General features: G+C 56.7%; 1 protein-coding gene across 6 annotated transcripts in view; it reads right to left on the reverse strand.

The window, feature by feature from the left end:
• Nucleotides 1–25,207, reverse strand: part of TNS1 (tensin 1) — a 202,466-nt gene that overhangs the window by 13,422 nt on the left and 163,837 nt on the right. For 3 of the 6 annotated variants that reach the window (XM_042950109.1, XM_042950114.1, XM_042950115.1), the window contains 8 exons: nucleotides 22,904–22,987; nucleotides 18,230–18,426; nucleotides 17,265–17,340; nucleotides 13,490–13,582; nucleotides 12,831–12,854; nucleotides 7,334–7,532; nucleotides 3,399–4,465; nucleotides 493–579 (listed from right to left, as the gene is read on the reverse strand). In XM_042950109.1, coding sequence (XP_042806043.1) covers nucleotides 493–579; nucleotides 3,399–4,465; nucleotides 7,334–7,532; nucleotides 12,831–12,854; nucleotides 13,490–13,582; nucleotides 17,265–17,340; nucleotides 18,230–18,426; nucleotides 22,904–22,987 — 1,827 coding nt within the window. The remainder of the gene's footprint in view (nucleotides 1–492; nucleotides 580–3,398; nucleotides 4,466–7,333; nucleotides 7,533–12,830; nucleotides 12,855–13,489; nucleotides 13,583–17,264; nucleotides 17,341–18,229; nucleotides 18,427–22,903; nucleotides 22,988–25,207) is intronic. The other 3 variants (XM_042950112.1, XM_042950111.1, XM_042950113.1) reach the window with 3 other exon arrangements.

The raw sequence follows: 25,207 nt of genomic DNA on the forward strand, positions 1-25,207 counted from the left end.
ACCTTGGCTGGCCTTTTACCTTGCTTGGAAAATCATGACTTTGCTACCTTTTTTTTTTAACGTTTTATTTTTATTTTTGAGACAGAGAGAGACAGAGCTTGAGCGGAGAAGGGGCAGAGAGAGAGGGAGACACAGAATCTGAAGCAGGCTGCAGGCTCTGAGCTGTCAGCACAGAGCCCGACGCAGGGCTCGAACTCATGGGCCATGAGATCATGACCTGAGCTGAAGTCAGATGCTCAACCAATTGAGCCACCCAGGCACCCTGAGACTTTGCTACTTTTAAGCACCCTTCGTAGGTCTACAAACCATGCTTCCTCTCCCCACAGTTCACCGCGAGGAGGTGCCTCTTACCGTCTGAACTTGATCCCAGCCCCCCTCTGTGTCCACCCCGTACTGCAAAAAGGAGTAAGTCTGCCCAGGAAGACATGGTGGGCTGCAGCCAGCTGTGACCTCTGATGGACCACAGGACCCTCGGTGCCACCTAGGACTCACCCTGCTCTCTGGAGATCTCAGGCTTGTACCAATACTTGGAAGTGTCCTGGACGAACTTCACTTTAGCCCGTGTCTCGGGGCTGTTGTCTAAGAGAGACGGAGACAGAAAAACAGTGTTATGGGTTGAAATGTGTCCCCTAAAAAGGTAGGTTGGAGCCCTAACCCCAGGTACCTGTGAATGTGACCTTATGTGGAAATAGGTCTCCGCAGGTGGATTCAAGTTATGATGAGGTCATGCTGGATCAGAGCGGGCCCCAATCCAATATGACCGGTGTTCATGTCAGAAGAGGAGGAGAGACACAGAGACCATGGGGACAGTTGTGAAGATGAAGGCAGAGGCTGGGGGGACACATCCACAAGCCAGGGGACACCAAGGATGTGCCAGCAACCACGAGAAGCTAAGAGGTAAGCCTAGAACACATTCTCCCACGAGCCTCCAGAAGGAGCCTGCCAACACCTTGATTTTGGACTCCTAGCCTCCAGCCCATGACAGACTAAATTGTTCTCTTAAGCCACCAAGTCTGTGGCACTTTGTTACGGCAGCCATAGGAAACTAACACAGAAAGGCAGTGTCCTCGACACCATCAGAGCCCTGCTGGAAGGGGCCTCGAGTGGCTTGCCCATCCTTCCCCTGTCTCCTGCCAGCCGCTGTGCATCGCAGAGCTGCTCTCCGATGGAAAAGCCTGGCACAGCATTCTCACTGAGCTGAGGAAAGCCCTCCCTCCACCCCATCCTCTCCTCTCTCCAGAAGATCTGGACCAAACCCTTCCTGAAGCTTCCCTTCCACAGGCTAACGCACCCCACCTGCTAGCCTCTTTCTCCACTGGCTGAATTTCCCGACTTTGTCATAGCAACCTTGCAGTTGAGGGAAGAAAGCTACATTTCCATCACTTCTCCCCAAGCCCCTCCTCATGCCCTATATGAAGAGCCCGTGTTCTCCCTCATATTCACATACAAAAAAATCAGTCCTGCCCTGGAACAGAGGAGGAGGTGGCTTAGAGGCCATCTACTGTGAGTCACATACCCCACTTCCCTGGCAAATGACCCCCACCCAGACCCTTTGCAGACCAGAGATGCTTTACAGAGCATTAGGTTCTGGAAGATGCTCAGAGAGAGCACCCAGGATAACCGCTCAACTTTACAAACGAGGGAAGTGAGGTTGAGAGAGGGAGAGGGACCTGCCCAAATCACACAGGTGGTTCACAGAAAGGCTCCTGTAAGATCTTCCCAGGTAAGAAAACACAGGTGCCCATTTAGTGCCTGCTTTGCCTGATCTTTGTCTGGGTATTAGGATGTGCGGCCCTCGCTCTCCAAGCCTTTCCTTCATCTTTTGGCACCCAAGAAACAAAAAGGCGGGGGGGGGGGGTGTGGTGGAGTTTGGGGGGAGAGGAAGAAAGGAACATTCCAATTCCCCAGGTTTCCTCCCCTTTAGAAAGAAGCCAGAACAGAGGACGCCTGTGCTAACGACGCTATAAAGCTGAGGGTGCAGAGGTGAGATCCGGGTTAGACTGTGGGTCCAGCGTTCAGTCAATTTTGACTTGTCAGTAACCCTGGGCTAGACCCCTGGGATCGGCTCTGGAGGACAGCAAGGGGGTAGGCCGGCTCCCTTTCCTGGCAGCTGCGCACGGGGCAGGGGCGGGCGAAGCAGCCGGGCCAAGCAATTGCGGCAAGCTGCCTGTCTCTCTGCTCTGAAGCCCCAGGCCCCGCGGCTGCTGGGGCCTAACGAGCTGTCAGAGGTGGCTGCAGTGACTATTTTAAGCAGGGAAGATGGTGGGAAACAGGAAATGTCCCAACTACTAGAAGTTTTCCATCCTCCAAGAAGAGGGGCTGGGAACCAATCGTCTCCGGTGGGCAGCAGGAAGCAGGGGCATGCGGGGTCACTGTCGATGCCCCTGCCTGGCAGGCTCGGGGCAGGACCTGGGAGCGACACACTGAGAATCTAGGCAGCAGGGGCCCACCCCGGGGCTGCCTGAAACCTTCTCAGTCTTCCTCGAATGCCCCAGAGTTCTGGGGCCATTCTGCAACAGGCACATTCGAGGTCTGGCGGAGGCCCTGACCTTTGTGTTTAGACACTGAGCCCCCTACGCAGAGGCCAAAGATGCCGAGTTCTGGAGACGAGCAAAGAGATCAGTGTGCGGACATGCATGAGCTTCAGCAAAGCCGGGTCGGCAGAAACCAGACTCCAGTGAAAATGCTCAGCCCTCGGCCTCAGCCCCCAGTGCACGTGGCCGCCAGATATGTTAACAGTGATGTGCACACAGTGGGATCAAAAGGTGGGGACTGAGTGCTGTGGGCAGGCCAAAGGGATGGCAGTCCGGGTTAGGAAGGCAGATTCTCAAAGTTTTGCTAAATCATAAATGTGGAAACAGGAGAAGACAACTCCAATAATGCTTTGAGAGCGTGAGTTTTATGGCCAATGAGCCTAGATCGGAAGCCATTTACTAACTGTGTGACCCTGGACAAATGACGGAGTCTCTCTAAGCCTCACTTTGTTCATGCATAAAATGGGGGTAATAATACCTACTTTGCCAGGCGGCCACGAGGATTAAAGAGCTAGCGCATGGCTCAGAGCCTGGCACACAGCACGTGCTCAGTGAGTGGCAGAAGCTAAGCTGATAGTGATGATAATCATAACAGTAACACTATCATTATCCTCCCCCTCCTCCCCCTCCCCCTCCTCCTCCTCCTCATGGGCACCCACATCCTCATCACTGCCCCCGCACCTAGCCCACTTACTTTGAGGCCACCTCCAACTCCCATTTTACAGACAAGGAAACTGAGGCCAAGAAGTCAATGAGCCGCCCCTGGTTGTGTGCCAAAGAGCCGTCAGCACAGAGATGGACACAGACATCCTACCCAGTGGGCCATGTGCCACGGCAGAGGCGGGGGCGGAAGGAGGGGCTCACCTGGCATGGAGTACTTGGAGAAGTCGGGCAAAGTGTGGGAGAAGGAGACGGTGCTGCCCCCGCTGGGGCTGGACATGCCGCTGGCCACAGGCGAGGAGGACACCTTCCCGTTGACAGTGGCATAGTTGGGGAGGCTGCCTGCTCGGTCTCCCACGGACATCCTCCGCTTCTCGGGCAGGGCTGGCGTCGGGCTCCCTTGCCGGAAGGCTGCCGGATCCGGCGACGGGGAGGTGACGGGGCTGCTGAGGCCCGGGTAGTAGGCAGGGGACACAGGGAAGGAGGGCGTAGAGGGAGCCTGGTAACCAGAGGCACTGCTCTGCCGGGACAGCGTGGGTCTCCGGTCCTCAGGGGTGGAATAGCCGCCATAGGCCGCGTGCCGGTCCAAGCTGGGGCTGCCGGGAATCATGGATCCAGGCCCTCCCAGGTGCCGGCCCGGGCTGGGGCTTCCAGGGCTGGCTACTGCATTGCCGTGGAGGCCGGAGGCCAGGTTGCCTTGGTGGGCCCCGGGGTGCCGGCCCAGACTGGGGCTTCCCGGAGTAGTGGCCACACTGCCGTGGAGGCCTGAAACCTGGTGGGCCCCGGGGTGCCGGCCCAGGCTGGGGCTTCCTGGAGTGGTCGCTGTACTGCTCTGGGGGCTGGAGACTGCACTACCATGGTAACCAGTTCCCGCTGGACCCATCACCTGGCGGTGGCTCAAACTGGGGCTACTGGGGGCAGCCATGCTGGGGTTGATGGCCCGGCGGCCGAAGCCAGGACTGGGGGGGGTGTTGGTGCCCACTGTCCTGTGGCGCGCCTGAGGGCTCCCAGGCACCGTGTGGACGCCGGCCACGGTGAACTGAGCCCGCGCCTGGCTTTCTGGGGAGCTGAACTGCTGTAGTGAGTAGTCGGGGCTGCTGTAGCTGCTGCCCACGGTCGGGAGAGGAGAAGAGCTCTGGGAGCTTCTCTGGGCCGAAGGGCTAGGCTGTCCCAGGCTGCCGGAACGGAAGCCGGAACCCAGCAAAGGCTGGGTAGGTGTCCGGGGGCCCTGGTCGCTGCTTTCCCCTGAGGGGAAACTCCCCACTGAAGTGCTGGAAAGAGAGGGGGCAGGTTGAGACATCAAGATGGCATTTCATGAAGGCCAGGCTTGCAGTGAGCACTCAGCCCTCCCCCCCCCGCCACCACTAGCAGCAACACTAGGAGCCCCACTGGCATGAGCCAGAATGTCACCACTTTTGCACATCACCCTATGGAACCATCAGAAGAAGAGAGAGGCTCAGAGAGGTTAGGCAATAAGCTCACAACCACATAGCTTGTAAAAGACCAGGCTTCCAACTCAGTCGCATCTGATTCTGAAGCCCATGTTTTCCCCACTGCCCCTGTTGACTCCTCAACCAGAAGGCAAAGCAAGGGGTCTCCCTTATGGAAACTGAAGATGGCTGTCCCCATGTCACCTCCAGCACCACAGACACTGAACACCAGGGTGGGGTCAAACCACCCGGCTCCTGTTCCTACCAGGAGTATCCCTGCCTTGACTCACTTTTCCCAGGATGCTGCTAGCATCTTTGAACACTGCCTAGACCCACTAGACCTGGGCTCTCATTCCCATTTTGTCTTTGCAAAAGGCAAAGACACCACGTCTCAGAGCAGGACAGTTCAGCTTATTGTAAGGTCTGCTTTCCAGCTGTTGGATCTGGCCACTAATTCAGCAAGCTGCCTTGCATGGTAATGAGGCTCCCATCATTAGCAGCATTTAAGCAGAAGACCAACCTCTTGAATGTTGTGGTGGGAATTTCCTCCACCGGGAGGTTACAGTAGATGAGCACAAAGGTTGCTCCCAATTCTAAGACTCTGGAAAGTTCAGTTCAGAGGGGACTGTACCTGGCAGACAGCCACAATCACAGGCTCTCCTCCAAGGTTAAGGGCAACCTGGATCGTGCTTGTTAAAGTTTCCTCATGTGGGAAGCAAGGGGGCTGGATCAGATAACCCTGATTCCTTCCAGACCCAAACTCCTATCCATTGTTGACATGGCGGGAGAGGCCAAGGTTGACAGGGACCCTGCATCAGCTGCAGCTGCAGGGAGGTGGCAGGTAGGCTCTGCTCCAGGAGCCCCTGGGTGGGGGGTGAGGTAGGGGTTGGGAGGGTGTCCTTACACAAGAATATGGGCCAACCTGGAAATACAGACTGGAGGGAGTCTCGAGGCCAGGCTGAGGCCAGGATAAGCTCAGGTCCCCGGCTGAGGTGAGGTGGGGGGCCCGGCAAGAGCCAAGGGCAAGAAGCAGGTCACGGGCCAGGCCAAGAAAAAGTCTACCTCAGATCCCAGAAGTGGCTAGAGTGGAATGCCATTCCTGGTACGGAATAACATGGCCTCTGAGGAATGGAGGGAGTGTCCGGCTGAGCAGGGTGGGGTCGGGGGGACTGACATGGAGTTCTGGAAGATTAACCCCACAGGAGAAACACTAGCTTCCTGAGCCCTGAAAAGAGCCAACTCTACAGCAGGAGGAATTTGAGTGAGAAACAGTGAAAACTTCCTGATGTCAGGGCTCCCTGGACATGAGCTGGGGGGGGGGGGGGCTGGCCAGGTTAGGAAATGTCCTTTCCTTGAAAGGAAGAATGCACCTTCTGGCTCGGAGCAGATTTCCCAAGAAGTGGAGCCGTCTGCCTGTCAAGAGGCTGGGGAGGGGGCAAGGTGGACTGAGGGTGCACGCTTGGCTTGAGGTTCCAGAATTCTTAGAAGAGCAGAAGAACGCAACCTCTGCTCACCCAGCCACCCCCACGCTGACCTGGGAGGGGGCGCGCCGTGCGGGACCAACAGAGGGTGGAGGGCCTGCGGCAAACTCAGCCACCGGGGCCTGGCCGGTGACATGGTTGGAGAGTTTCAAGGCCTCCTAGGAGCCCAGGCTAGGGAAGGGGGTGGACGTGCAAAGGGACGCCCAGCAGCTGTCTCCCGTCCCAGGGCAGCCTAGCCTAGTCCGTAACCCCCGTGCCCGGCACCCTACACCCTGCCCGAGCTCACCCCCGGCTGGCTCCCTGTCCTGTGTCAGGTCACGCTCTCCCTGTCGCCAAGCCCACACCCACTCCCCCAGCTGAGCAGCGTCTCACTTTACCCCCCACAAGGGGGCTTCCCCTTCAGAGCCCTCCCCTGCCTGATTCCAGGCTTTCCTCTCTGTCTGACCCACCTCGAATGCCAGGCGCCCTCCACCAACACGGCCCTCCTCACCTGCCGCTGTGTGCCCTCAGCCCCCCGCACCAACACGTCCGCACCCCAGTCCTTCGCCCCGGCTGTGCTGTCCTTCTAGAATGCCCTCTCCCTCCCCCTCCCCCTTTCAACACCTGCTCGCCCTCCTGGCCTCACCACAAATACCTCCAGCCCCCAGAAACCCTCTCTGCACCCCTACCCAGAAACGGTAGCCTCCTGCTCGGAGCTCCAGACACGTACATGTCTGCTTTGGGCATGTCCGACTGTCATCCTGTGACAGGCGGGCACCTAAATGCAGGTCCAGGAGAGACATGGGCTCTAGAGCCAGACGCCTTTGGTCTGAATCGTATTTCCGCTACTGTTTAGCCTGCAGGACCTTGAGCAAGCTACTTGGCCTCCCTGTGCCTCAGTTTCCCCTTCTGAAAAGTAGGATCCTAAGAGTAGCATTTAGCAAAGCGCCTGGCACACTGGAAGACTCACTAGATAGTGGGTGCTGTCGTTAGGTTTTAAAGTTGGGGGGAAGGACTGGTTTACCACAGTGCATGGTGGTTTACATCCGGCACAGTTTTCTGGATGGTGGCATTGAATTCAGCCTGGGAATTATAGTTCACCCATCCTCATGCTCCATGAGATTTGGCACCTGGGATGCTCTCCCAATGCACCCTGGGGGGCTGGTGTCCAAGGTGCAGCCATCTGGACGTGATTTCTACCCGCCCGCGCTCCAGGCAGATCTAGGCCTGGACCCTCCTCCCCACTTACCTGTCAGCACTGAGGATGGGGCTGCTGGTGGAGAGGGGGCTCGGGGAGACAAAGGAGCTTCCTAGGGTCCCATTCCTCAGGGGCATCTCGTGGCTATAGGCCTGGGCAGGTGGGGCGCTAAAGCTCTTGGGCTCCGGGTCCTGAGTTCGGGGCCCAGCCACTGCCGTCCTCACCACTGACTCCACGTAGCTCCGGGGCTCTGGAAAGGGCCAGAAGAGACACTGAGGTCCACGAGGGTGCAGTGTAGACCCCTCCCAACCTGTCAGGGAACCCAACAGCGTTTCCCCAGTCTGTGGGGACAGCTCCCAAAGGACAGCCAAGCATGCAAAGGGCACTCCTCGGGCTCCGGCCTACCCACACTCCCCCTCTTCCCAGTGTCTTGGAGAAGCTGTAAGAGCCCCCACAGAGCCTTTAACCAGGGCCTCGCTCACAGAAGCTTCCCAGAAACGGACCCCAGCTTTGCCGCTGGACACAGCCATCGTAGAATCTTCCCTCCTAGAGCTAGGACACCTGTCGATGGCTGGCACCCCTTTTAGTGGCTTCTTTCCTTCAAAGACCCTTCTACCCAACCTCCAGGCCCTTCAAGGTCCCCCTGGCACCGCTGGAGTCTGGGCTCTACAGTGAACCCAGAGCTCCAGCCCAGCCTTGCCCACATTCGGGACAGAGCCAGGGTTCACATGGGCTCCACCCACGCCCAGAATCCACAAACAGGCTTGCTGGCCTAGCAACAGGCCCGCGCTGGTGAGTCACGCCCAGCCCCTTCCCTGCCAAGACACACCCACCCACCTTGCCTGACACACTTAGCATTCCTCCCGAGACCGACATGACTATCCCTGTCTGGTGTTTAGCAGAGTCTCAGAATCCGGGGGGGGTTGCGGGACAAGTGCCAGCAAGGCCGTTCTACAGGTGAGGGCGCTGAGGCCTGGGGAGAGCGATCAATGTGTCCGGAGGTGCGGCCCGGAGCCAGATCTCCTGACCCCCAGCCGGCGTTTGTCTGACCCTCCTCCCAGCCCTTTGAGGCCAGGCCTGAAACTAACTCCGTGCTACGCGGGGAGAAGAAGCAGGGCACTCGGCCTCTCCAGGGACATGAGCAGGGACGGATGATGTTCCTTCCACCTCCACACCTGGCACCATCCCGTCTCCCCCAAGAGGGACATAATCAGAAAACAGGCTCACACACTACCCACAATCGGGGCATCCGCTGAAATCAGCCTGAGAAAGTGAAGAACCAGAGAATCTGTGCTGCCCTGGGCCGGCCAGGCCCCTGGAGCTTTCTCAGGCCAGGACTGTGTGACAGCAGATGGGGGGAGGGCAAGATGTCTTCAGAGGGTCAAGCATGGGGTGTTGTATTCCAGGTACAGAGCACAGGGTGATACAGAACCAGCCACCTTGGTGTCCGAAGCTGGAGTCCATACAGGCAGAGGTAAGCAAGGCCTACTCAAAAGCCCCCCTCCACCAGCCAGGCCACCCAGCCATGTCGCAGAAGCCCCAGGCCTCTGTCACTCCAAAGGCATTGGTTCTGGGCCGACCATGCCCGAGGGCCTGCTGGAGCCAGGAGACGCTACAGAGACCCTCTGGCCCAGTGCAGGCACGCGCTTCTGTAAAAGGTTCGATAGTAAATCGTTTAGACCATTTAGTAAATGGTCTCTGTGGCAAACTACTCAATTCTGCATTTGTAGCACAAAGTCATAGACAATTCGTGAATAAAACAGCATGGCCGTATGACAATAGAACTTTCTTTACAAAAATAGGCAATGGGCCAGATGTGGGCATAGTTTACTGAGCCCTGATCTCACCCGTCTCCTCAGCCCAGAGAAGTGGGGTGATTTGCCCCAGAACACACAGCCAATCAATGGCCATAGGTACTAGCACTGTGGTCTCCTGATTCTCAACGCTGGCTCCCGGTAGCCTAGAGAAGGGCCAGAGCCCCATGGGGACACCAAGAGCTGGCTGTGACCCAGTACTCCAGCATGTCAGCCAGAACTATTCATAATAATAACAATGGCAATTCCGTGAGCAAAGGAGGAGAATGTAAGTCCCTCGGCCCGTCACAGGGGACCGAGGGACCCAGCTGGCCTAGGAAAACAGGCGGTCTGACCCGGAGCTGCCCTCCCGCCCACCGCACACACACTGGCCAGCTAAAGTCCGGAAGCCCGTCGTTTCATGTGTCTTTACTCTTGGGGGGTGGGGGGGATAGCTGTGTCCTGGGGTGACCCATCAGGGCAGAGGAACCACGCAACAAGGAGCCCACAGAAATGGCAATGGAGACGCAAAGCCAGAGTCCACTCTCCCCTCCCATCCCTTGCCATTCTGGGTCACTCTCCGAAAACTCCTCTTGTACCTTTCCAGGCTCCTGGCTTCACCCCGGGTGCCCACAGTCCTCAGCACCCCTTTTCTCTCACTGGAAGACAAGGACGTCCATCCGCTCCCTGGCCACCCTGGGATCCTTGCTGATCTACACTTGCAGCGCCCCCCAACCCCCTTGCCTACAGTGTACCCTCGCCCAGGGTACAACCTCCAAATGGAAACAGTGGGGCTGGGGACTGAGTTCTCTTCTTCATGAAGGAAGGAGAGGAAGAAAGCCATTCCCCCTTACTCCAGCCTCCAGCTCCCTCTTGCTCTCAGCCTCACTGATTTTGCAGTTCCTAGAAACAACATGCAGTTCCCTCCCACCCCAGGGCCTTTGTACATGCTTTTTCTCTACACCAAATGCTTTTCTCACCTCCCAGTTTCACCAGGTTAATGTCACTCACCCTCACATCTTACTTCTTCAGCCAACATCAGGTTCTTGGCTATAAGGTCCCGTAAACTGTATCCCTTCCCTTTGGAGTGCCATCTCAATGCGTAACTCCAAGTAACCTAATTCTGGCTCCTGATCACTCATGGAGTATATGCTCCATGAGATTAGGAATCACAGTACTGCGTATCAGTATATTCCCAGAGCCTGGCACAGTGACTGGCACGTAATAGGGACGTGAAATATGGAATCAATGAATCAAAGAATGAGAGAATACATGTAAAGCACTTAGCACAGTGCCTTGAGAGCAGATCCCCCTAAAATCTGCTCTTCCTCTAGCCGAGTAATTCTGCCTCTGATCATTTTTCCTCACAGGCATCTTTCTCTGAATTTCCCACCAAAGTTTCAGCAGGGAGATCAAGCAGAGCTTCGGAGGGTCAGCAAACAATGTGCTTTGGTCTGACCAGGGAGGTGGTACATGAGTCAGGGAAAATGGAACTGGCCGGGAGCCTCGCTCCCCGGCCCTCTCCCGCCCCGCACCCCAGGCCATGACAGAAATTCCGACCCCCACGCTGGAATCCCAGGGCTCAGTGTCTGGAGGCAGGAGGGGGGCTCTGAAATAGCCCCTTGACTAGGAGACAGGAGACCTGTAAGTCCAGTCTGGGCCCTGCTGCCTCCTAACTGGGGCCTTGGACTGAAGCCCCAGACCCTCACTCACAACACAGGCCTCCATCCCACATCTGTGGAAACGATGGGTCCAGCAGAGGTGATCCCCAAGAACCATCCCCTCCAAACTCTGTGGCTCCCGGACACACGAAGGAGGGTCGGAGGACTCGGGGCCTTGAAGGCCGAGAGTCATTCGTGCGGTAAAATGGGCAGTTCAGTTCTGCTGAGACTCACTTCTCTGAAGTGTCACCCCAAAGTGGGAAACACAACACCCAGCACCTATCAGCCTGTGGGATAATCCCCCCTCAGAGCCTCCCACTGGAGAGGGTTTGTGGGTGCTCCTGGGCCCCAGCATTTCTGGACTCCTGTCCCATCCCCACTGCCCTGTCAGGAGCTAGGAGCCAGCAGCCGGCCTGGGGGAAAGCCCTTCCCCACCCCCGACTCCCATAGGAGGCTGGGGAGAAGGGCAGCCAAGAGCACGCTGTGGCTCCCCCTGCTTGGGGCCTGTTGCTGGCAGCCACCTCGTTCTGCAACCCCCAGGCAGCCTGGGGCTGCTGCCCAAACTCTGGCTGGTGTCCAGTGCGCAGATTCAGAGGGGCACAGCCCATGCCCACTTTGGGGGTGGGAAATCAAGGCGGTGAGTGCAAAGGAACGAGGCAGGTGGGATTCGGAAAAGCAGATAGAGCCTTTAAAGAAAGCAGGCCACATGGAACCAGGGCCCGAGTAGGAAGTCAGAACATCTAACATGTCAGAGCTGGAAGGGACCTCAGTGCCCACCTCATCCAAGCCCCCCTGGTGGAGACGGGGACCCTGATGCCCAGAGTCACACACAGACGGCCTCGGCCGGCACCCCCTTCATTTCACCTGATGCTCTTGAATCATCACTTGAATCCTGTTCCTAATAAGTTAAAGGCCTCCAACCAGATTGTGTCCCGCCTCTGCTTATGTCCCCTGCTCTGCTTCATGTACAACACAGAATTCATCTAAACTGAGGGTTAAGCTGGGACACAGACATGCTAACCCCTTGAAACTGTCAAAGTTATGTGCACGGTGTCCCGATGCATTTGTGTGGGAGGAGATCCATAGCTGTCATGAAATCCCCAGAGGCATCCAAGATTCCAGAAAGCAGACTCCCTACCTACCATCTGTGGTAGCAAGGGCTTCAAGGGGGCAACTCTCGGCTCTAAGTCTGCTGAGAAACCTGCTCTGAGCTATGCACGTGGGGCACGCCCCAGGAAGTGGGATCACGTGTGTCCCTTCGCCCTCTGAGGGGGCTGGCCGCACCGCAGGCAAGCTAGCGGAAGTGTCGCTGGGGGAGGAAGGGGCGGGGGTGGAGGGGGGGTGGATCATCGCGAGGGGGCACCACACTGGCACCCAGAGCTGGCTACGCCTGAACCTGTGCCCAGCTCCCTGGTCAGAACTCGGGGCAGCATCCAGGGGGACAGCTCATCACCAGGGGGTGGGGACCAGAAAGCTATGTACCTGGTCATCTGAGACCCATCAGAAAAGAGAACTGCCCCCGAGCCAGCCCAACCAAGCCCCTCGTGAACAGCCACTGCCAGACTCAGAGAGAGTGAAGCGGCCACCAGCAAAGCCACACTTACCTTTGGGAAGCTCTGTCACCACCTTCCCCTCATCCTCCTCTGAGGGAAGATGAGAGGAGAGGTAGCAGGAAGGAGAGGCAGGAAAGAGAGGCAGATGATGAGGAGGTGAGGAAGAGCAGAAAGGAGAGAGAGAGACCGATTAACAGGGATTATTTCCTGAAAGAGAATTCACTGAGAAAGGGGTGGTAGGAAAGCAGGGGTGAGGCCAGGGCGGAAGAGCCCAGGGTGAGGGGTAAGATCCACCCTGACAGGACCCTGAGGGCTCAGGGCGCACAGTTCAAGGACAGCCTCGCTCCCAGGGACAAAGCCGGCCCCTCTCACGGCCCCTGCCCCCTCGGCTTACATCTCGAGCAGAAGTGTGCTGGCCGGTGAGAGGCAGCCCCAGCCCCTCTGCTCCCTGGTGACTCAGTGTCCCTGGCCATGCAGACACCTCCAAGTGGGAGGCTGTGCCGGCCGTGTGGGTCACACATGCGTGTCATTGCCCTCCTACCTGGCTGGATCAGTCTTCTGGTGACTAAGGAGAAAAAGCAAAGTTGGCCCCAAGAGCCCCAGCCCAGCCCTAAAGCCAGAGTCTAGGGAACAACCTTCTGGGCTCTGCCTGCGCAGAATGGCCACTCAGGGACCAGGGCCCTCCACTCTCCCCTTCCCCACAGGGAAGAAAGGAGCTGGGGCACGTGATAAGGAAGTAGGAGGTGTGAACTGGGAGTGTGTGTACATCTGTGTGTGTGTGTGTGTGTGTGTGTGTGTGTGTGTGTGTGTGTGTATGTGTTTCCAAGTACACAGTGCCTGAACACTGGGGGATGGCAGGGCCAGGCTTCTGGCAGAGAAGGAAACTGAGGCCAAGCCTCCAAATCCCCCTGTCAGAGGACCCTGGGAGTGGCACTGACCCCATGAAGACTATAAAGGGACCTGCCCGCCTCCACCCCTGCAGAGAACCCCCACTCAGACCTGACAGTGTGGGCACAAAGCCAGGTTGCCATCTTGTTTCCAGAAGGGTCCTGAGAACCCATCACCTCGGGGCATTTTCTGATTAGATCCTGAGGCCCCGCCCAGGACCACAGGGGTCCTCAGATGCTGACTCACTCCTTTGGCCTCCCCGCCCCCCCCCCCCCCCCCCCCCCCCCGCACCTTCCATGCCCTGTCACTCACCACCGGTAGGGTGCAACAGGATGTCCGCTGGGTTGTGGGGTTTCAGGCCAAGAGCCGACAGGGGTGTCTTGGCCAGACCTGGAGGGGAGCGCACTGTGCCAGAAAGAAGAAAGGAGACACGGCGAGTGAGCCTCGGGGCGAGAGAGGTGTGGGGAGAGGAAAAGGGGCAGGAGTGCAGACACCCATAAGTGAGGGCATGTCGGTGAGGGGTGGGCGACAGGAGGGGGTGCAGAAGAACCAGCCCCAGTCCCAGAAGTTGCTGCCACTGCCCTTTCCTGTCTCTGTGTTCCTCCACAGCTCCAAGGGTAGACAAAGTCAAGACATGGAGCTGCCCCTCAGCCTGGCCCTCAACCTCAAGGAAGTAATTTCTTGACCTCAGTTGCATCGCCGTGATCCCCTTGAATCGCCACGGCTCACGACATACACACAGGCTTCTCTGGCTTTCTCTGACTTCCTCCATACTATACTCTCCCTTCCCTCATCCTCTTGTTCCCCGCCGATGCACAGTCTTTCTATACCACGCATTTCAACGGACTTAGAGAACTAAAGGAAATGGGATATCAAGACGGCACATCCTGTAAAGGACAGAGGGAGGAAAGGGACCCCGGGCAGAGCCGTGCCCACCCTGAGACCCCAGGGCAGCCCTCAGCCAACCACGTCACTTGCAAACCCCAGGAAGAGAGAATTCCTCAGTGTGAGGCTCTCTGTACCCCCAAATCCCAGCGTCCGGGAAGAGGGAGAAGCCCCATCGCCACCATCCTTGGCCAAGAGCACTGACTCCCTGCGCAAACCCCAGGGCCCTTCGCAGCTGCCCGTCTGGGTTAGAAGTGTCATGGAACACACAAGGTCAGAGAGGGCTGTCAGCCGTTTTCCCATCAGCCAAGGACGTGGCCAGCGTCCGAGCTGAACTGCAGGGCGGTGGTTATGCCCAGCCACGAGATCTCTCCTCGGTGGCAGTAGCTGCCTCTCCTAACACACCTCTGAGAAGAAGCAAAGAAGCAAGCTCTGTGTCTCCTAGCCCAGCCACGGGGAGCGTGCAGAGGCCACGGGCCCTGAGGACACGCAGCCTCGGCCAGGACCCAAGCCTGCCTGCCACACGCCGTTGGCCTCAACAGACCAGCGGCCACCCTCCGATGCCTAGCACCCCCACAGCAGCTCTGGGACCCCCCCCCACAATCCTTTTCCCAAAAGGCAGAGAGACCTACAGGAAACAAAAGCTACACGCTCTCAATGCAAGCGACATACATAAGTTGCTGGTGCACAGGTGGCTGTGTACATGGGTGCACACAGGAACAGTGGGAACTCGCAGGGGTCCAGGTGGGGGGCAGTGTCTATCCTCGCACCATCCTTAGGTGCTGATTAGACAAATACAGCACAGGAGACAAATGTGTACAAACGTACACATCTGGGTAGTGAGGCAGATCCAGGTTTGCAGGTCTCTCTCCTTACGTGCACACACACTCACACACACACACACACACACACACACACACTTTTGGTTTCCACCACCCTCCAGCCCCCCCCTTACTGAAAATGGTGTCTTGCAAGAGATATTTATGAAGCACTTATTAATGTTTGTCAAACGAATGAATTTGAACGTGATTAGTTATGGAGGATTGAGCCCAGCTTCAGAGACCACTGCCCATGGAATGGGCACGAAGCATCTCCAGCCCACAGGTGTGCATGTGAGGGCCCAGCTGGTAGCAGAGGCACAGGTGGCCCAGTGACCCAAGATGAAGAGGACAAGAGGCAGGGGGAGGTTTCTCCTGGCTCCACCTCAAGCATCTCCAGCTGCCTCGTCACTCATGCCCCAGTCCCCAGGCATCTGGCTCTTCTGCTGAGGCAGACGAGTGGGTGGCCCTGAAGCCAGGCAAGGCTTTTGCTTCCCGACAGAGAAATTCCTCGCATTTCTCCGCCTCTGTCCTCTCTCCCAACCCTGTGCACCGATGAAGCCTCGGACTTACTCTCCCCGCTGGGACACCAGGGCTGGCGAGGGCAGGGCGAGAAGAATGGGAACAGGCACACGGGACAAAACCTAACTCGAGCTCAGCCCAGATGGCTTCCATCCCAAACAGGGTGATGACCAAGATCCTGGCTGATTGGACCAACCGCGAATTGGAGCAGGGGTGAAGGCGGAGGGCTGAGACCAGGGAGAGCGATTCCACGGAGTCACAAAAGGCCACAGAGCTGCCTCTTGAGCAGACCGCCCTGGGCCCGCACTGTCCACGAGGGGAGCCCTGAGGCACACACGTGGCTTTAGAGCACCTGCGCGGTGTGGCCAATCTGAATCGAGATGTGCTGCGCGTGTAACACACACGCCCGATTTCAAACACTTACTGTGAAATAAGAAGGCAACACATCTCTTTGTATGACAGGTCTTTGGGGTTAAATAAAACCTGTTACTGAAAGGGATTTCATTGGCCTCTTTTTACATTTTTTAAAAAAGATTGTAACAGACCCCGTTAATATTTTTATCTTGAGGGGCGCCTGGGTGGCTCGGTCGGTTAAGCGTCCGACTTCGGCTCAGGTCATGATCTCACGGTCCGTGAGTTCGAGCCCCGCGTCGGGCTCTGTGCTGACAGTTCAGAGCCTGGAGCCTGTTTCAGATTCTGTGTCTCCCTCTCTCTGACCCTCCCCTGTTCATGCTCTGTCTCTCTCTGTCTCAAAAATAAATAAACGTTAAAAAAAATTAAAAAAAAATATTTTTATCTTGATCTACCTATTGAAACGATAATATTTTAGATATTTGGGGTTAAATAGAAAAATATTAAAATGTACTTCTCCGGTTTCCTATTATGTCTTTCAAGGCGGCTGCTAGAAAATGTCTCATCACAAACGTGACTCGTGTCCTGTTTTCCTTGGACGTGAGCTGCTGCTCACTACTTGGGCCTCCTGCGTGTCCCAGATGACAGCCAACACCAGTTGTGCTGGCACCGTGGCGGGGGACTGGTGCCACGTTCCTCCCCTCCTCAGGATAGCCAGCCACCAGGAGAACATGTCAGCAGTTCTGTTATCACCCTCCTCCCCTCCCCGGTCTCTCCCTCCTCTGCTGCCCCGGGCCTGCCACAGACCCCCCCTGAGTCCTTCTCAGTATTGTCCCATCACTGCTGTCCCACAGCTGCCCTCTTCCAGCTCCTCCTGCCTCTTCTACTCCACCCCTGCACTCAGACGGGTCTTCTGTTTGGTTGGAAATGCCTGTGTCCTTGGGGGATTTTGCCTCTCCAATGAGTGCATCAGGAGGTACAAACTAAATGCTCCTGCCTGGAGACCAAGGATGGATGAGATGGGGACTCTGCCAGGCTGAGTGTTCTGGGCCTTTCTTTCCTGGATGGAAACTAAGTAGGTTGCCTGAAACAGAACAGGTGCCTGGATGTAGACAGAAATGGGTGTCAGGAGCAAGTAGGTCAAAGGGTATCTCAGGGACACATCGGCAAGTCACAGTCGCTTTAGGAATTGGGGGAGGTAGGGGGGGGATGTTGCACGCAGGATGCAAAAACTCTCAACAGTTAGGAAAAATCTAGACGGTGGGAGGCCGGGGACCCCACAGAAGGTCAGCAGGATCCCAAGCCTGTGGCTGCTGCATCCGTACATGTCTGCGCGTGGACGACGGAAGGAAGAGACGTGGGGCAGGATGGTGAAGTGAAATGAGTGGCAGATCCTGGCCATGCCCAGCATTGCCAGCACCTCCCCCCACACCGGGGTGCTTACTCAGGCCAGGGCTGAGAGAGGGGCTTGAGGGGACCCAGGGAAGACAGATTCAGTGAGGAGCTCTTACCCCCGCCGGGTGGTGGGCTGGTCGGGGAGGCTCCCTCCATCTCCTCAAAGGCCTCCTTGTAGCTGTGCAGATGGGGCTGCAAGAGAAGAACAGGGCGGGTAGAGGGGATGCCCACTGGCGGCCATACCCTGCAATCAGGGGCTTCCCAAGTAACCGGCCCACTAGTCCCCTCGCCAGCCCGACCACCCACCCCTCCTCAGGCAAGCACAAAGGTCAAAGGGAGATGGCCACCAATTTCTTTATCACTGCTCTTTGCAAAACCGTGGAAATCGGCTCTTTGCAAAACCGTGGGCCAGCATGGGTGGAAATGAGGGGCACCTGCCTTGGAAATACTCCACAATGGGGCCAAAGACAAGAGGCTGGGATGGGGGACTTGGGTCCAGAAGGCAGTCAGGAGAGAAAAGATGTCCAAGAGCCATTTATATCCAGAGTAACTCACTAGCCTGGATTGTATCCGACATGGGCCACTCGTATCAGGATCTTCCAAGATGCACGTCTACAATGCATATTCCTCAGCCCTGTCCCAGCCTTAATACACTGGAATCTACTGCCTCCAACTACTGAAATGGCTCAGAAGTGCAAACATTTTGACATAGAAATTAGATATCCCAAGAAAACTCTATACCTAGAAAGAATTCAACAACACTCTTGTCAGTCTCTATGATCGGGTTCGGAGTGTAGAGACTGGGGTCATCTGTGTCATACCCAGGATCCTTACCACCCTACTGAGGGGCGCCCTTTAGGAGTCAAAGGGGGAACTTCAACCTCAGTGTTGATGTAAGAAGTGGGAGCATAGAAGTTATTTAGGGAGGGAAATGCCAGCTTCCACATGCCAGAGAAGAGACATAGGGTGAGAACTGAGTTTACTGACAGGAGAGTGTCACTCAGGTGACTATCGGGCCCCTGGATAGTTCAGGTAGGCTCCACTACCCTCTCTGGCCACAGGACACAGCCCAAGGACTCACCTCTTTGGGCCGCCCTCCAGGATTGAGGGCGATGGTGAGAGCCAGCTCGGGGGAGACGCACTGGACAGGGGAACGGACCCCAGGGCTACGGGGAGACGCAGGTTCTGGAGACTGGTTCTCATACTGTCCGTCGCTGGCTGCCCGCCTCCGGAGAGGGGCTGGGGGTTCTGCAGGCTGCTTCTCCCGAGCCTGCACCCCTGGGAAGAATGCAGGGCATAGAAGGCAATGAGCATATTAGGCGAGAAAGGATCGATGAGGCCCAATCCCCCCAGAGAAGGCGGTGCACCTTAGCCAGGGGCCACACTGGAGCTGGGCCTGTCTCCCCTGAGTACTCCCCACCAGCTCCCTCCGCCCGCACCCCAGGCTTTCTCTGCAGGGCGGGGGAGCTGCTAAGGTTGGGCTGGCCTTCACCGGGAATCGCTACCCTGCACAGGGCTGGGGCCCAAAGCACAAGGGCTGATACAAGAAACAGATGTCAACTCTTTGCAAACCCTGGAGGCAGAGGGCCAGAGCTTCCAGGGAAATGAGGGAAGGTGGAAGGAGGAGAGACAGTCTCCAAGGTGACCGCGTCAACCGACAAGCAACATCAGGCCCGTGGGGAAGAAATTTGGAAAGAGCCAATAATGCATCATCTTGCAAATGGTGCTCCCGAGGAGAAACAAAGAAATGACTCAAGTCTTATCGTGAAGTCCCCAGCCCCAGCTGGCCCCTAGAATATCGCCGGTCTTCTCTGGGGTTCCCCACCCTTCCTCCCATGCATCTCTGAAACCTCTCGCCAACTTCCCTTCTGCCGGCCCCTCATCTACTCACCCCTTTCCTCGCCCCAAAGATGGTGAGCTTCCCACCCTCCCCCTCCCAGCAGAACAGCAGGCAGAGGGGCTGAAGTCATGAGCTCCATCTGCTTTTCTGTATCCCCTCCGTTCCACAGGCCCGGGCACGTTGGGAGCCTCGCCCTCCTTCCTTCCCACTCCGTCTTCCCACAGCTGGGCTGAGGCACGGAACCCATTGCCTCATGGAGCTGGCTCCAGAATCCTCGAAAACTTACTCCCCAGGTCCCGGAGGCCAAGACCCAGCCTGAGGACAGGCTTCTTGTCTTCATTATCTTGTGTGAGAGAACTTTCAGCTCTGCCTTCACCACTTCCCGGGAGGGCAGGTGAAGTGAGAGGAAATGCCGGGATATTCCAAAGGCCACGTAGGACGCTGGCCGCACCAACCTCATGCCAGCGCATCTGGGAACGCTGTCCCACCGCACACCACTCACGCACACACACACGCACACACGCATGCGTGCCCAGCCCACTGCTGGCCACTAGAAATGTGCCAGCGCAGCCAAGCAGAAATCACCCTCCTGCAGAGCGAATCGTCTACCATCCACAGTGGGGTCGGCGTGCCCCCAGGTGCCCCACCCCCAGCTCCGGCCTGGCTCAGCCACTAAGGCTGCCGTGAGAAGCACTTGCCGGGAAGCCTTCCTACTTGTCATGAGCAGCAAGATGCCGAGGCCAAACTAGGGCCAGACACACACTCTCTCTCTCACACACACACACAGTCACTCATGTCCCATTACTGGGGGCCCATCCAGAGAGCAGCAGGACTGGCATAATTTACAAAGGCACAGCGGTACCCAGATGGGGTGGGGTCCGCTTTGGGCTCCTCATTGCCCAGAGGCAGCCTCCCTGTTATCTCCACCAAGACAAAAGAGCCCCTTGATGGGGACAGTGATCCAGACTCCCAAACGGCTCTCCTTAAAGCAAAAAAGCCCTCACCTTAAAATGCCCTTATTTTCAGAATAGAAGCATAGGGGTCACATAGCCCTAACTAGGGTCTGAGCATCAGCCCGGGTCAAAGGTGCAGGCAGGCCCTGAAAGGGCTGAGCAGCGCCCGGGGACCCCGCAGCAAACCCCAGGCTCCCAGCCCTCAGAGAAGCAGCAGCATCGAGTGCCACTTCACAACTGAGGGTGCGCCTGCCTTCACCCCGCTTCTCCCACCTCCGCTGAGCCCCTTCCTCCCCAGGCCTCCTGGGCAGCCTCATCTAGAGCTGCTGCTCATTTCATTCCTGGCAAAAACATTAGAAAGAAACAGACATAGCCATTGATTTTCTAATAATAATTGTGACAAAGGAGGCCCATTTGGGAAAGGCTCTAGGGGTTTGGAACGAAGTTCAGCCCCAAGGTTAAAAGAAATGCATTAGGGCCGGTTTTCAGTTCCGGCTCACCCAGCCTGGCAGCCTCTTTCTGGCAGGTCCCTGTGTCTTTGCAAGGGGTGGCCTGTTTGGGGATCTGATGTCTGCCCTTGAAAAGTGTGTCTGTTTTAATCCAAGGCCCTGAATCTCCCAGAGGGACAGAGAAAAATCTTCCCGGTTTGCTCAGAGCATCCTCCATGTCTAGGTGCCCCAGATGGTGGCCACAAATGGTGGCCACCTCGCAGAGGCGAGGCCGGACTACTGGAGGGGCTTCCCAAATGTGGAGACATGAGGCCCTGGCACAAGGCAGTCAGACATCTGAGAACGATCACACCTCCTCAAGTCCTAAGGCAGGGGGATGGACAGGATGACCTCCAAAGAGCCAGGAGTCTGCAGAAAGGGGAAGACCCCACATTCCACTCCCATGGGGACAGCCCCTCCCCCCGCAGTGCGCCCCATGGCACCAGTGGCCGGCCAGGGCTCTCGCATTCTTTGAACACAGTATCTCACTGTTGTCCCCCTTGGCAGGCTCAGATATGCCCCGGAGTGCTGGAGAGCGTGTCCCCTCTCTCTTGTCCTTCTCTATGGGAGGGGAGACAGGGCATGGCCGGGGGGAGGGAAGAGAGTCCTACTGTTCCTCAGCCAAGCTGGGACAGCTGGACACAAGCTAACAGCCAGTGTCAGAGAGAGAACACCCCTCCCTCGTGTCCCGCAGACTGACCCATCATAAAAATAGGCTTGCTCCCCACTCCCCTCCTTCCCCCCACCACCCTCAACCCCAAGACTTTCTCAGTCTCTTGAGCCTGTTCCCGGTCTGTCAGGGCCTCTGTCTCCCTACACATACACAGGCGCGCACACATACTCACTCTCTCTCTCTCTCTCTCTCTCACACACACACACACACACACAGACACACACACACACACACACACACACACACTGCAAGTCTGGGCGCTGTAGCCCTAACACACATCAACACACCCGCTCTGGCCGAGCACAGCCACCCACCACCCGAGTCCCACGGACAAATGCCCTGGTGTCAGGCTTCATCACATGTCTCCCCTGCAGCCCCCGGACTGGCCACTTCCACCCCCACAGACCCAGCTCTTCTTTCCAGCCTTCCGATTTCCAAAAGACTGGATTCCTCAGCTCCAGGTGACGGGGCTGGGTGTCCGACGGCATGCCTGGGGCTCCGAAAGCCAGGGTATCCGGGAGGCCACCTGCTGGGCCAGGGCACCAGAAAGCCACACGGCGATCACACTAGCAGCCCCAGGGCAAGCCATGCCAGCTCCCCTCGGGACAGGCCCCCCCACCCCACAACTGCCCCCATCCCCCAGGCCCAACTGAACACTCCCCACCACTGGGCCGAGAAAGGGTGAAGGGAGGGGAGAGGAGGCGGACAGGGGGCATTCTGCTAGAGCCATCTCCCCGTTATCCACGGACTGGGAAGAGGAGGGGCTGTGCAAGCACCAGATACCGCCATTGGGAGTCAACAATCCCCACTGTCCCCTAAGCCTTTTCCCGGAACTGCAGCCTTCTTAACCTGGGCCTTCGGGCTTCGAGGCTCAGGGCACTGATAACAAGATTCCCTCCATAGAGCTAAAAGACTATGGGCCTTTACGTCCGAGAGGCCAGGGGCAGACGTTAGTGGGCATCATCGAGCAGACACAGACCCTTGATAAAGGGTCCACCATACTGGAGGCCATGAAGCCACCAACGTAAAATACACATGGCAGGGCTATGATCTCTCCATTTTTCTCATTAGGCAATTGAGCCCTGAGTAATTAAGAGACCTGCCCAGGGTCACAGAGATGGGTCACAGGCAGAGCCAGGACCACACCCAGGGCTTCTGACGTTTGGCAACGGGTCCTAGGATCCGAGATTCAGGATGAGGTCAGAGGGTGTGCTGTATCCCCAGAGAATAGTGTGCTCTAGAGTGGACAGAGCACAGATGTTCGCTCTTTGTCGTGAGCCTGGTGGCCCACGCAAAGCACAGCCTAGCTCCTACCGAGACCCTGGCCCAGCAGCCTGAGTGGTCTGGCCAGGGTAGCCAGAGAGCTGGGCTGTCCTCACCCTTACTGAGCACACTCACGCGGTGGCCTGCGTGTCCACCGGGAGCCTGTAAGTTCATCTAGTCACCCCAGACCCTGTCCCCAGCAGATAAGGCCAAGGCAAAAGGCATCAGGCCTGTGTCCATGCAGAAGTGGGAGCACTCGCTCATGCAGAAAGGAGGGGGAGAGAGTGTGGAGAGAGGGAGGAGAGAGAAATGGGTGGGGGGGGGCAGTAAGGGGCTGGCAAAGAGAATGGGAAGAGATGGAAAGAACAGAACAGAAGAGGGAAGGAAGAAAGGTAAAGGGGAATGGAAAAATGAGGACAGAGGACTAGACTGGGCAAAAGTTTGGAAGAAGCGGCCCATGGAGCAGAGAGGAAGAGAAGCTGAGAGCCATAGTGAGGGCGGCAGACTTATCAGGGGGAAGGGACAGAGGTGGACCAACCAGAGAGGGAGGAAGATCGGAGCCGGTGGAGAGGAGGCAGCTGGAAGCTCGTGTGCCCGATGCTCTGCAGCTTGGCGTTGTATGCTGCCCACCCCCACCCCGGGGAGCCGGCAGGGAGGGGGTGAGCGGGAGGGGATGACACCAGGCAAGGAAGGCACCACACCCATAGCACAGGGGGCAGGTGAACACGGGACACACGGAGAACGCAAGGGACAAGGCATTAAACAAGACGAAACAAAACAAAAACAAAGAGAAAATCAAGATTAGTTGGTGTTCTGAGTCTAGGATCTGACCACACGCTGGAGGGAGGTGGGAGGGTGTCAGGCAAGAAGAGAGGGTCTTGCTTCTCCAATGGCCAGGCGGACCTCCCGCTGTCGGCAGGGATGCCACAGCTCTCTTTTCTAACCCCAGCATGGGGCGAGCAGGTGCCAGCCAGAGACCAGGAGACTACAGTCCTGTCGCCCCACACCTCACCCGCCCTCACCATCGGCCTGGCCCCATCCCAGGACCTGTCTCCTCTCATGGTCACCTGCCTCTTCCTGGCCTCAGCTGTGATCCTACCAGCCTGGCCCAAGGGCCACACTCCCTAGCCTCCTAGCATCCCTCTGCCCTTCACCTTTCCCTCACACGTACCTTAGGTAACCTTCTTCCCCGGAGCCCCTTACATTTCTACTGCCGCCCAAAGCTGCTGGGCACCACCAAAAAGTCGTTAAAATGAGCCCACCTGAATGCACTAGAAAGACCTACTATGCCATCCTTTAATCCACCGTCACTGACCTCCTGACACCTCAGGGGCCGCACAGGGAACCAGGCTCCTTCACCAACCCTCTGCTTCACAAGCTGCTCCACACCGGTTTCTTGGCCACTTCGTCTTCATGCCTCCCACCGTCAAATGTGGGAGGCTCTGGGACTCAGTCCTAGGACCTCTTCTGTATCCGTGCTCACCGCTAGGTGCCATATGCTACGCCACACTTCACGTGACATCACATACTGGCATCATAACACCCGCATTTTTAAACTCCAACCTCTCCCCTTGGTGGTTTCGAGGGCATCCCAAATCGATCACGGCCAAACTCACACTTAGGACATTCCCCCCAAGCCTGCTCTTCCCACACCTTATCCATCTCAGGAAAGAGCAACTCCACCCTTTAGTTGCTCAGACCCAAAACCCTAGAGCGGCCCTTGACTTGTTCACATCCCACCTCTAGCCTTGATGGCTCCACCTCCAAAACTGTCTACAACCTGAGCACCTCTCACCATCTCCACAGCCACCTCCCTGATCAATAGCGGCAGCCTCCGCACCAGTCTCCTTCCTTCCATCCTGGCCACACCGATCCTTCTAGAGCAAGTCGGATGATGTCACTGCTCTGCACACAGCACACAGAGTACCAAAGTTCTCACGATCATGTAAAAGGCCCACTGCAAGCCGGCCCCCACTCCCATCACCTCTCTGACTTCATGCCCCACTAGGCTCCTCACATCAGGCACACCCCCACCTCAGGGCCTTTGCACCTGCTGTCCCATCTGCGCATTCCCTGGTGGCCCGGTGAAGCCTCCTCTGATCCTACGTAAAGTGCAACCACCCATCTACCCTCTACCAATCACTGACGCTTGACTGCTTTAACTTATCTCTATGGCACTTATCAGCAATCTGACATATTATATATGTGTTTGCTTATTTGTTTTTTGTCCATCTCCGCCATGAAGGCAAGGATTTTTACCTGTTTTGTTTACCTCCATTTTCCCAGAGCCTAGACTAACACAGACTAGGGATTCGTGCTGAATGAATGACTGAATGGGCCTCGATGCCCTCTCCTATTTCCATGATGAAATGTAAATGTTGGGTTCTCAATTTGAGGTCCCAAAGCTTGATACAGATATTTCCCTATATCTGTATTCATCCATTATTCTTGCTTCACAAAGAGGTATCTCACTTCCTGCTTGAGCCTAAATCATCCACCTGGGCTCCTGGGCCTATATCCCCTCTTACCTCCTTAGAGACCTTATTCTAGCAACTTCTTTCTTTCTCTTACATTCTTTTTCTTATTTCTTTTCCCTCCATATTCAACCTCTGTTTCTCCTCTAAAAACATTCTCATGCCTCTTAAATTTACAAAAAGAAAAAAAGGAAAAAACAGGCTCTCGATATCTTGCTACCCTCTTTAGCTACTGTCGTCTTCCCTTTTATCACACAGCCACTTGAAAGAACAGTTGACATCCTGTCTGTACTCTCCCTGCACTCGCTCCTCACTCCTGCAGTCTGCTTTCTGTCACTCTCTATATGCCTTTGAAAATCCCTGGGGCC

Source organism: Panthera leo, chromosome C1 (assembly GCF_018350215.1).
Source record: "Panthera leo isolate Ple1 chromosome C1, P.leo_Ple1_pat1.1, whole genome shotgun sequence".
Taxonomy (NCBI): Eukaryota; Metazoa; Chordata; class Mammalia; order Carnivora; family Felidae; genus Panthera; species Panthera leo.